The following is a 13101-nucleotide window of genomic DNA, read 5'->3' as shown; positions in this document are numbered from 1 at the left end:
CCTCTCCCCCAAAAGGATGAATGGCAAAGTCAACCTTGGTGGAATTTGAACTCAGAACATTAAAGGCAGATGAAATGCCACAAAGCATTATGTCTGGCATGAGAACAATCCTGGCCACTCTCACCACTTATCTTTGGCTGGAATATTGTTGGGGTTCTTAGTGTTGATATGATTTGATGCAAAGATGAAATCTGGTTCACTTTCTGCTCACTGGTTTGGCATTCAGATCTTTGGAAAGGGTCTTTTCATACTGAATTGAGAGAGACCCCTTTATCCTATATTTTGCTCAGTTTGTCTCTTCCTGTTTGAGTGTAGCTCTTAGACTCTCCGATAATTCTTCAACAGAGATTCTTCATTTCTTTCCAGTTATTCTTTCCTTTTTGTGTTTCTAATGATAGACACACTTCCTTGAAGCTCCAATAAATTTTTGAAATAATGAATTTTTTTGAGATTTAGTAAAATAGATGCTCGTTTTTGAGTGTTTGGGACATACTTTTGTATTTCTAATTCTTAAAGTTATGCTGGAAAATTAAAATTTAGATCTAAATATTTTCACATTGTCCATTTTGAATCCTAAGGCATTAGTGTCCTTGGGTGATACTGGAAGGTTCTTTCCAAGTCTTCAAAGTTGTTAAAATTGTTTTTTTTTTGTTTTTTTTTATTAAATGATTTTCTTTTCTTCTGTTTGCCAGGAGATAATCGGCAGCCGCAAGCAGACAGTGATGAAGACAGCAACAGTTGCCCCGCTAACAACACTTACTTCAATGGAGGTCAGGTACCAGTTGCTGCAATGCCACCTTTTGTTCCACCAGGGGCTCCTAGTATGCCTCCTCTTCCTCCAGGACCGGGACCAGCTGGGCCATTAGGGCCAATAGGACCAATCGGTCCAATGGCACCAATGCCTCCTGTTGGTAAGTTTCTTCCATTCAAGTGTGGAATGAATTCTCTGCAATGCATTGCAGTGAATTCATTCCACTGAGAATTCTTCAAGGTGGTGCTTCAACATGGCCACAATCTAATGACTGAAACAAAATATATATATATATATATATATACACATATTCTTTTAGTCATTTCACTGCAGCCATGCTGGAGCACCACCTTCAGTTGAACAAATCAACCCCAGGACTTACTCTTTGTAAACCTAGTACTTATTGTATCAGCCTCTTTTGCCAACCACTAAGTTACAGGGATATAAACATACCAAGATTGGCTGGGGGCATGCTTCTTTCAGTTTCCGTCTACCAAATCCTCTCACAAGGCTTTAGCAGAAGACACCAGTCTCCCACCCCGCACCGCACTTCGTCCAACATCCTAAGCAAGAGTGAACAAGTGGATATGAGAATAGGGTGGTTACATAGAGCAGCTTAAGTATTATGTGTGTAAATATTCAACTGTATGACATCAGGGCACTTGTATGAGGGCTGTAAGGAGGGGGAATAAGGGTATGCTCAAAATATATGTATTCACATAAACAGCACACGTGACGTATGAATCACCGAGTTAAAATGGTGGAGAAGGGTGAGTGGGTGTAACGTGTGTGCAAAAATGCACATTGGGCAGCCCTTGTGTAAGGCTAAGCTTATGCACAGTATAGCTAGTTCGGGCACAGAAAGAAAGCTGTAGTATTTAATAATTATTCTTATTAAAATATTTTAAAACTTAATTAATATGCATGTACCTCTTTTAATCGTTGAATTTATCTCATAAGGATTTTTGCAACAGCAATGAGAGTCTGGCTGAAAATGAAATGAAAATTACATGTGGCCTTAGTAACTAGATATTGAAAGAAATGGGGGAATCCTCGTTTCATTGACTAATTCACATATGGATAATAATAGCAAAGACTTAACTAAAAAACACAAATTCTACAACTGGTTGATTAGGATTGACTTCAGGTTAAACAACAGCTTTTATTATTATTTTTCTCTTTTTTTTGCAGGCCCTATGGGACCAATAGCACAAATGGGGTAAGTCTTAATTTCATCTCTGCTTTATTCATACCAATAATTACTAATAACAATTGTAAAACATCTTGTGATGTCTCAATATTTCCAATGTTCATGTCAACTAAATATAGAAACCAATAAAGGAATTATGAGGAATGGTAAATACACTTTTAAGATATCAGCTGTAAGTAAATGGTTCTCAAGTTCTCCTCAGAATGAATCAATATTTCAATCATCACCTGATCTCGTGCAATCAAAGACTTAAGTGATTAGGTTTTAAAGAAGGAAACAAAAATAAAGAAAGATGTTTAATGTGTCAGTTTTTAACTTTGTCTCTCATAAAAACATTTTTATAAAGTATATTTAAAGAATTCTTTATTCAATTTTGTTGTATTCCTTCTTTGCAGAATGCATCCAAACAATGGTCCTGGTATTCCCACAATGGCTGTTCCTCCACGAGGAATAATGCCTCAAGTGTCAAGACCTCCAATTTCCTCACAGTCTATAACTTCAACACAGAATGCACCAGCAAAACCTCTTTTCCCCGCTGCAGCAGCTGGACAGGTATACTAGGGCTTCCTATCAACTATTTAAAAATATTGATACAACAGGACTTGAAGTATTTCTAACTTGTCACCCTCACTATCATCATCATCATCATCATTGGTTTTCCATATGTCAAATGGACTCTCCAAGTTGACCTGCTACTTCTCTGCATTGAGAGATCACAGCTTTTGTTGAAATGTAATTAGAATGTCTCAGGAAAGGACCACAAAATGGATTAAGCTAAGCCAACCAGTAGAAAACGTAAGGGTAGAGATGAAGAATGAGATGGTTGAGTATCTCTAGTTTCAGTTGGTTAAGTTTGGAAATCCAGCTGGAAAGTGAAATAGTGGTTGTTTCTGGTAGGACCCTATGGAGGAGATGCCTGAAACTGGGGGCAGAGAGAATGGATGGATAAGTTTGTAGTATGGTCACTTTGTCTATGTCTAGGGTCTGTGACTTGTATTTCATCTGACTGCTTCTTAAGTCATCCTTTGCTCTGTGCTCTGGACTAGTCTTGTTGATACACTGGCAGGTTTCTGATTGAATTCATCATCATCATCATTTAGCATGTCTTCCATGTCAGCAATGGTTGAATGGTTCCACAGGATCCTTCAAGCGTCACTGTCAACTTTGGCAGGATTTCTATGGTTGAATGCCTTTCCTAACACCAACCACTTTACAGAATGTCTTGGCAGCTTTTTTTCTTTTTTTTTTTCTCCATTGCACCAGCACTAGTGAGGGTGCTAAGTAACTTGCAAGAAAAAAACCCGTTGAATGAGGGAGGTGGCTTTGTAGCAGGTAATTGAGAGCTTAAAGTATGATAGAGGGACAAGCCGACAGGCCTTGCTGTAATGGGGATACATAGCTGCCCCAGCAGGAAAGGGAGAAAGCATGTTGGTGTGCTGTCAGGATACAACAAGGTGGATAGAAAGAGAAGAGGGACAGGGAATCAAGGATTGCTGGGTGGATAGGTTTGGGTAAGTGTGAAAGAAGAGTAACAAATGGTTAGAAAGGGGTGGGGGTGTGGTCAATAATGAATCTCGGTTTAGGGCTGGTAGGTAAAGAAACAATAGGAAGTGAGTCAGAGAGGAGAAGATGATTGGTGGAAGTGGAGAGTAACTGTAATAAAAATGTAGAGAAATGGGGAAATGATGTGAAGTGTTGGTGAGAGAGAAACTGCATAATTTTGTTACTTAACATCAGGTTGGCCTTGGGAAAACCTCTATATTAACCACTTGACCTATTAGAAAAAGAAGCTAAATCTCTCATCTTAAAAAAATGGATGAAGGGTATGAAGCCAGCAAAAGCCCCCCAGCCCATCAGGAATCACTGCTGACATGCTAAAAACATCTGGTGGTGTGGGCTATGGCCTAGTCACCTGCATTGTAAACCAGGGAGTTCATGATTGAGTCATACCCAATGACTGGCATAGCAGCACCATAGTCAACTGCTACAAGGGTAAAGGTGATGCTCTAGATAGAAATAACTAAAGGGGTATCAAACTGCTGGATCAGGTGATGAAGGTCATGGAGAGGGTCATAGCCCACCTCATTAAGGAGAGAGTCTGCTTAGATGAGATGCAGTTCGGTTTTGTGCCAGGTAGAAGCACCACTGCTGCTATATTCCTGGTGCAGCAACTGCAGGAGAAATACCTAGCCAAAGATAAACCCCTATACATAGCTTTTGTGGATTTGGAGAAAGCCTTTGACAGGGTCCCCCGATCCCTTATGTGGTGGGCGATGTGGAAACTGGAGATTGACGAATGGTTAATAAGGGCTGTACAGGCCCTATACAGAGGGTTAGGATTAGCAATGAGTATAGTGAAGAATTCCAGGTAGAAATAGGGGTCCACCAAGTATCAGCCCTCAGTCCCCTTTTATTCATCATAGTCCTCCAGGCAATAACAGAGGAATTCAAGATGGGTTGCCCCTGGGAGCTCCTCTATGCTGATGACCTGGCCCTCATAGCAGAATCACTACCAGAACTAGAGAAGAAATTTCAGGTATGGAAGCAAGGTTTAGAATCGAAAGGCCCTAGAGTCAATGTAGCGAAGACCAAAGTTCTAGTAAGTAGGAAGGTGAACTCATCACATAACCCCTCAGGTAGGTGGCCCTGCTCGATCTGTAGAAAAGGTGTAGGTAGAAACTGCATAAGATGTACCCAGTGTAAGCTATGGACACATAAGAGGTGCAGCAGCATCAAAGGAAGATTAACCGAGAAGATATCTTACGTGTGCGGCAGATGCACAGGGGCAATAATCACCACAGATGCTCAGAAAATAGATTCCATCACACTCCTGGGGGAAAAACTAGAAGTAGTTGATAGATTCCGCTACCTAGTTGACCAAGTTAGTAGTGGGGGTGGATGCTCAGAGAGTGTTACTACTAGAATAAGAATAGCCTGGGCAAAGTTTAGAAAGCTTCTATCCCTACTGGTGACAAAGGGCCTCTTGCTCAGAGTGAAAAGCAGATTGTACGATGCATGTGTGCGAACTGCCATGCTTCACAGCAGTGAAACATGGGCTGTGACTGCTGAAGACGTAAGCTCGAAAGAAATGAAGCTAGCATGATCCGCTAGATGTGTAATGTCAGTGTGCGCACGACAGAGTGTAAGCGCCCTGAGAGAAATGCTGGACATAAGAAGCATTGAATGTGGTGTGCAAAAGAGACGTTTGCATTGGTATGGTCATGTACTACGGATGGATGAGGAGAGCTGTATGAAGAAGTGCCACTCTTAAACAGTGGTAGGAATCCATGGAAGGGGGAGACACAGGAAAACATGGGATGAGGTGGTGAAGCACGACCTTTGACTGTTGGGCCTCACAGAGGCAATGACAAGAGACTGAGACCTCTGGAAATATGCTGTGACTGCGAAGACCCGACAAATAAAGTGAGTTCACGGCTGTATCCTACACCAGTTTCACATAACCAGCCCAGCCCATTCAAAAGTACCTTGGTTCATAGGACGACCTGCTGTGCTTGAGGAGACCTATTGAGTCAAGTACATCAACATCAAATGGAAATTGTAGTTGTGATACCCGTGCCGGTGGCATGTAAAAAGCACCATCCAAACGTGGCCAATGCCTGCACCGCCTTGACTGGCTTCCGTACCGGTGGCACGTAAAAAGCACCAACCGATCGTGGCCGTTGCCAGCCTCCTCTGGCCCCTGTGCCAGTGGCACATAAAAAGCACCCACTACACTCAGAGTGGTTGGTGTTAAGAAGGGCATCCAGCTGTAGAAACTCTTCCAGATCAGATTGGAGCCTGGTGCAGCCATCTGGTCCGCCAGTCCTCAGTCAAATCATCCAACCTATGCTAGCATGGAAAGCGGACGTTAAACGATGATGATGATGATATAACTAAAGATACAGGAAAATAGTTGGGATATCAAATGTGAGGGTGCTAGGATTAGCAGATTAAGACAAGAAGGGATGTCGATCAGTAGCAATGGAGGAGTTAAGGACCATAATGATATATTTATAAAGCACCACTGTAGTATCTTTTTCCTTTTTCTTTTTTTTTTATGCTAGTGTAGATTGAGCCTGTCTCCTCAACATTATCTGTTGTAACCTGTCTGTCGTATTTGATGCTAAATATTGATCAATGTTTTCATTTTTGTTTTTAACCAGACACAGACTAGCACATCGCGACCAGTTGGACCAGATTTCAAACCCACCACAGCTATAAGCCAAGCAATGGCACAGATAAAACCAACATTTCCTTCAGCAGCTGCTGTCACAACATCAATCTCCCCCAGTGCCACAATATCAGGAGCACCTATTATCCGTAAACCAGAATCAGCATCAGGGTTAACGTCGAAGTTGATGCATCCGGATGAAGACATATCGCTGGTGAGTTTATGTGTGGGTTTGTGGCATCGGTTGACTGGCTCTCTTCCATCTTCTTACTTCTTAACAGCTACCATCTTGGAGTCTTATCTCGACACATTTCTTTCTCTTCCACTTGCACACACATAAAATGTATGCCTGTGTATGCATGTTGTGTGTATAAAAATATCCTTTCCCTCCTTAAATTCCTGTCTTTTATTTTTGCTATATTTTGAATTATTTAAATTTCTTTCCCCCCCCCCCCCTTTCAAATAACTGTTAAAGGGTTTTTTAAAAAAACCTGATTTAAACAAAAAAAACATTCAAAGTGAAAATGTAAAATTAATTTTGCTATTCTTCTCAAGGTAGTGGTGTATGTGGTGTACAGTTGTGTGATGGTCAAGTTCTTGTCTGAATCAAGTCTTTGACCTGGTTTTTGTTACTATTTGGAACTTTTGCTTCACTAAAATGAGTTCACAGCTGAAGCCTACACCAGTGTCACATAACCAGCCCCAGCCCACTCAAAGGTACCTTGGATCGTAGGGCAACATGCTGTGCTTGAGGAGACCTATTGAGTCAAGTACATCAAAATCAAATGGAAATTGTAGTTGTGATCCCCGTGCCAGTGGCACATAAAAAGCACCATCCGAACATGGCCGATGCCAGCGCCGCCTTGACTGGCTTCCGTGCCTGTGGCATGTAAAAAGCACCCACTACACTCAGAGTGGTTTGGCGTTAGGAAGGGCATCCAGCTGTTGAAATACTGCCAGATCAGACTGGAGCCTGGTGCAGCTTCCTGGCTTCTCACATCCCAGTCGAACTGTCCAACCCATGCCAGCATGGAAAATGGACATTAAACGATGATGATAAACTGACCAAGGCTCTTGTAAAACAATGCAACTTTCACAACTGAATATTATCTCTCTAACTTGAGGTTTCAAGCTGATAAACAGTGTTCTTTATGAGGGGAAGTTCAAGGTCATCTTATCTCATGAAGCTTTATTCACTGGAAGTGTTGAAACTTGTATATTAAGTGTTCCCATTTACTTAGCAACAATCAGTCGATTAATTTTGTGCTATTTCTAAGGAATTAATTCAACTTGGCTAGTGTGACTTGAGTATATTCTTTTCTACTCTAGGCACAAGGCCAGAAATTTTTGGGGAGGGGGTCAGTCAATTAGATCAACCCCAGTACGCAACTGGTACTTAATTTATTGACGCTGAAAGGATGAAAAGCAAAGTCAACCTCAGCGGAATTTGAACTCAGAACATAAAGATGGACAAAATACCGCTAAGCATTTTGCCTGGCGTGCCAATGTTTCTACCAGCTCACCGCCTTGTGAGGCTTGAGTATATTGGCGGCAGACATAACTCAGCAATGCAACCAAGATAATGCCAACTAAATCCTTGGCTGGTGGTGTCGTATATTCTGGGGAGTGAAATGTGTGATGTGATTTCTATTCATGGTAAAAAAAACCAGCCCATCACTCATATCATTTATGCCTTTGGTGGTGGTGGTGGGGGGACCCCCGGTTGAATGTCAGTTTTATTTGCTGCTTACTTTTAAATCTGGAGTTTGATGTTTGTGTACATAGATGCTGTCAGTATTGGGCACTGTGACCCAGCAGTGATTTTTTGATCTCTGGTTGGAAGTCTTTCAACTTTCTTCAGCAAATTCCTTGTGATTTTATGCCGTTGACCGTTTTCCGTTCTTGTATTTTTAAAGTGGCAAATTTGAATTTCAAAGTCTGTTAACATCATAAATGTAGATATATTTACCTGCCTGATGCTGTCCTCCTAGATTTAAAAATAAATGTTACAGATTCTAGATAATGTTGCTTTGAAAATTCCTACTAATGTCCTAGAACTCAGCAAATGGTTGAGGTGGCCATCTTTCTCCGTTGAAGAATTACTTGATCAGTAAGTGAATGATGCACTACATTTTTCTTTGTTTTTAATTTCCCCAAAAAACTAAAGTCGTCTTGCTGTAATTTTCTGTCATTGAGGAATGTCTGAAACAGTCTATTAGATATCGAAGACCTACGATGTTTGTTTTAATTTCTACAAGTGATGTATTATTATTGCTTTTATAGGAAGAAAGACGTGCCAGTCTCCCTAAGTATAAAAAAGCCACTCAGTCGCCTCGGCCTGTACAAGGTATGATGACATCTGGAATGCTGTCTGGTCAGTAAATATTATTTTCTCTTTTAAACCCTCCTCTTATATTCCTCATATATATCAAACAGAGCGACAAATATGAATGAATGCATAAATATGTACAACTGCATTTCTTATATTCCACAATAAATGCTTGTTTACAAAGCCATTGGTTTTACATCCATTCTCTCTTCTGGCATGGGTTTGATGGGTCATCACAGTCCAAATCAGTTCTTATTCAGTTTCTGCCGTCCAAGACGAGTAGGGAGATGGGGGAGGGGGACATGTCTCACTTGTGTTTTATTTTCTACATAGTTTCTGCAGCTCAGTACTTTTCCTAAACCCCCAGCCACTTTACAAAATGAATTGGAAGTATTTGGTTGTGGCATTAGTGCAAGACAAAAGAGAGCTGACCATTGTGTGTTGTCTCTTTTTGTTCAAGAAGGCAGTGTAAGCAACAGAATAGGCAGAAGATGAATCAGGGTAGGAGAGAAGAGAAGAATTGAGAGAGTATGGTGGAAGAAACAGTAATGGGAGAAAATAATCAATGCTAGGTGAAGTAAAGAAGGAGACAGTTAAGCAATGAGAGAGAGAGAAGAGGTCACTAAGGGCAGCTACATGTTAGTAAGAGAAGCGAGTGGTGGTTCTAGAAATTGGTTGATGTAAGTGTGTGTGTGTGTGTTGACCATGAGTGACCTGAAATGGTAGCTATTAATACAGAAGGGTAATACTTACTGTTAAGTTATGAGGGGCTAACCCTCAGAATCCTTTGTCTTTGTGAAGTGTAACTTCTTGTGAACTGCCTTTAATGCTTTGTCTCTTGTCGTCCTCAATCTCCATCTTTCACAGGGTCACTCCACTTGGAGCATTCACTACTTTCTTGCACATCACATGCCTATACCAGTTCAGTTTTTCTCTCTTGCACACTACATCTGATTCCTTTGGTATCTGGTTTCTCTCTACCCTCATTTGTACTCCAGCATCCAGCAGTGTGTGCTCACTTCATTTCTAGTCTTTGCAAATGCTCTGCAGCCAAGGCCCATGTGCTGCCACCATGTAGCATTACATACAAACATTAAATGATTTACTCCTCATTCTGAGAGAGCAGTTCTTTATTGCTATCAGAGGCGATAACACATTCTTACACAAACCACTGTGCTCTTAGAACACTTGCACCTACGGTTAATTAATTTATTCCTCCTAGGCATCCATGCAGAATTTCTGTCTCCTCCTCTTCTTGCATATCAAACCCGGCACCAGAACCCTATCTTTTTTCATATTTAATAAAATTTACTATTTGCTATGTTTGAGGTTTCTCTATTCTAGTTTTCTTTACTTATCTAAAATTTCTTCTGTAAATCAACATTAGATTTAATTCTCAGAACTAAATCATCAACACATGAGAGTTCCCATGGACTAACAGTCTTAAACTCCTGTTATATCTTGGAAGACTACAATGGACAGAAAGGGCTGAGGACCAGGCCCAAATAGACCCCAACCTGCACTCTAAACTTGTCACTGTTCACATAGCTAACACTGACCTTGCTGCATATACCTGTGTATATAGTTTGTACAAGAAATTCGTCTGGGTTTCCTTAACATTCATCACATAATAAATCATGGAACTATCAAAACCCTTCTCCTGGTCAGTATGTGCAAGTTACAACAGCTTACTTTTAGCTAATATTTCTCCTGCGCTTGTCTCGCCAACATTAATAGTGTCCTTTTAACAGGACAAAGTCAAACTGCCTCATCTAAATTAATTCTGTTCTTAATTGCACTCTAACTCCTGCAATGATGTTGTCACATGGTCAATCAACTCCTGAAACCAGCAATCTTAGACCAAACTGGTGGTTTACTGTAGAGATTCGAATTGAATTTGATCCTAGCTTGACATATTCTCCAGAAAATAGCAGGTAGATATTGGTGTAAAGCAGCTTGCTCTAGTTTGGTAAGAACTGTTGTGTTGCACCAATGCAATAATTTCAATCTGGAGTAAATTGAAATCACTGGACCTTGTTGTATTATAACCCTTTTGATGTTTAGGATGAAATTCTGACTTTGAAATTGTTTCGAAATCTATGATTATGTATTTTGGAAATATTTTTTTTCTTAATACGGTTTTTAATTCTAATCTAATTCACATCAGTATCTGATCGATCAAATACATGGTATTATATCATCATCTCTCTCTTACATTTCGTTTTACTTTTGTAGCAGTTAATAAGACAATACTACTACAGCAACTACCTCATTGATGATGCACACAATCTCCCCACCCACCTGGTCCATTCAGCATTTCAGTCACTGTATTTGTTGGTCCAGTTGCTTTTGCCATTGAGTCTGCCTGACTGGCTCCTGTGCTGGAGCACCTACTACTCTCTCGGAGTGGTTGGCATTAGGAAGGGCATCCAGCTGTAGAAACAGATTGTAGATCGGATTGGAGCCTGGTGCAGCTTCTGGCTCTCCAGATCTCAGTCAAACCGTCCAACCCATGCCAGCATGGAAAGCGGACGTAAAACAATGATGATGATAATCCTCTGCCATTACATTTCTTTTTATAATCCTTCAGATTTATGCCCTGGCATATCCCCACCCTCTGTCCCTAGTTTAACCTCTCTTCACATGGCACAAAGCCGCCTCCCTCAGTATCATTTCCCCTCTCAGTTGAGGGATTTTTGTCTTGCAAGTTTTGTGGTGTCATGTAAAATGCACCCCGTCCATCAAGAAGAGCATCCAGCTGTAGAAACCATGCTGAAGCAGACAGTGGCGCTTGGTGCAGCAGGCCTCTGGCCTTTACCAACCTGGAAGATGATGATGACACTTGTGACCAGTCTTTCTACTGTATTCACTGTTAATTTGGACGAGTGAGTCTGCTTGCGGCAGGTCCTCTCTTTTGTATTTTTTCATTGTAACACTTCCGTGCCATGTTCCCTTTGGTATTAATGGTAAGAGAGCCACTCTCACTAAGAATATACTCCTTCACCACAACATCTCAACGCTCTATAATCACCAGAATAGAAAGAATTTAGAAAACAACCTTTACATGCAGTTCTATATTTAAGAGATGAGGAATTATGTATATTATTTACATTTGATGGATATCTGTCCTCATTTTGTTTGTTGTTAACACGTTTCGGCTGATATACCCTCCAGCCTTCATCAGGTGTCTTGGAGAAATTTTGAACTGTTTGCAAGTGATTGACCCTTCAGCATTTCTGATTACTCTATCAAATGTAATCCTTATTTATTCACATTGTTTCAAATTAATTATGCATCATCTCATAGCCTTGAGATTTTGACAATGTGATTGTTTGTTTTTAGAATGACATTGTTGGGTAGGTGTGAGAGGCTGGATCTGGCTAGTTTGAACATAAAATAGGTAGAATATTTGGTCTGGGTACGATCAGTTTAAATGCTAAAAGGTTAAAGAATGTACAAATCACCATCATCACATAGTTCAGCGTCTGCCTTCCATGCTGGCATGGGTGGAATGGTTTCACAGGAGCCAGTCAAGGCAGAAGCCTGCACCAGACTTTTGTGGCTGTTTTGGTAGGGTTTTTACAGCTGGATGCCCTTCCTAACATCAACCATTCAGCAGAGTGGACTTAGTGCTTTCTACAGGGCACAAGCACATGTGAGGTTAGCTTTGGCAAGTTTTTTTTTTTTTGCAGCTTGATGCCCTTCCAAATGCCAACCACTTTACAATGTGAAGTGGATGCACTTTAAATGGCAAATGGATCCCAGAAATAGAAAACTAACATTGCATTTACTTTAATTCTGACTTTGTGTAAAATGATTTTCTTTAACATTTTAATGATTATTCTTCTAGTCTTTTTTTTTGTCTTTTTTCGTCACTTATTCTAAAAACCTTTTGACAATTTCAGGCCCGATTCTCACTCGAATGCCAGCCACTGTGCCACCAGCAATAGGCATTCGTGCTCCTTACAACCCATATCCACGTGGTGTCATAATGAATCAACCAGCAACGACAACACAATCACCGCAACAAGCAGGGAGGTTCTAAATGTTATGTTAGAGCTGTTTATTTTCTTTTTTCTTTCTCTCTTTTTTTTCTTCCTCTTCTTCTACTTCTCCCTCCTTATTGCCACCAACTTAGAGTGTCCACCTCATTGGTGAGTGTCACAACGGGAATCACTAAATTCTCTAGCAGTGACAGTCTGATTGGTAATTACAGCAGTAATTGGTAAGCTCGTCAATACTACTATTATTATTATTCTTCAGCTTGGGCTTGCTGCTGCTACTGCTGTTCTTGCTGGTTGGCTCAAGTCTTCAGCTGCTAAACCTGTTATTCCTCCTGCTCCCTTGCCCCTCGTTCTTATTTCACAATCATTTTGTGACTGTTCACTCCTTGAGAAAAAAGAAAAAAAAAAAACAAGCAAATGTATATTTTTTTCCTTTTTTTTTTAAATTTTTTTTATTAAATACCTCTCCATTAAACAAACTTAATCTCTTTTCCTTACAAAATGTCTATTTTTTAAGAAACCTGCCTATTTAGGAGTTTTCATTAGATCATAAGCCTAATTAACCTGATGGGTATTGATTGTTATGTACAGTTTATGCAGGTGAGGGGATAGAAGAGGACTTTAGCCCAGCTACTT

The 13101-nt window shown here is 40.5% G+C and overlaps 1 protein-coding gene across 1 annotated transcript in view; it reads left to right on the top strand.

Annotated features, from left to right (window-relative positions):
* LOC106873553 (BUB3-interacting and GLEBS motif-containing protein ZNF207) overlaps nucleotides 1-12944 on the top strand; it is a 28337-nt gene extending 15393 nt beyond the window's left edge. Inside the window, exons 4-9 of the mRNA XM_014920976.2 lie at nucleotides 693-911; nucleotides 1943-1970; nucleotides 2357-2513; nucleotides 6125-6346; nucleotides 8416-8506; nucleotides 12367-12944. Coding sequence (XP_014776462.1) covers nucleotides 693-911; nucleotides 1943-1970; nucleotides 2357-2513; nucleotides 6125-6346; nucleotides 8416-8506; nucleotides 12367-12506 — 857 coding nt within the window. The 3' untranslated portion in view covers nucleotides 12507-12944. The remainder of the gene's footprint in view (nucleotides 1-692; nucleotides 912-1942; nucleotides 1971-2356; nucleotides 2514-6124; nucleotides 6347-8415; nucleotides 8507-12366) is intronic.
* Nucleotides 12945-13101: the final 157 nt, after the last annotated feature.

This window comes from Octopus bimaculoides, chromosome 6 (assembly GCF_001194135.2).
Source record: "Octopus bimaculoides isolate UCB-OBI-ISO-001 chromosome 6, ASM119413v2, whole genome shotgun sequence".
NCBI classification, from domain to species: domain Eukaryota; kingdom Metazoa; phylum Mollusca; class Cephalopoda; order Octopoda; family Octopodidae; genus Octopus; species Octopus bimaculoides.
Note: the sequence above shows the minus strand (reverse complement) of the source record. Positions and strands in the feature narration are given on the sequence as shown.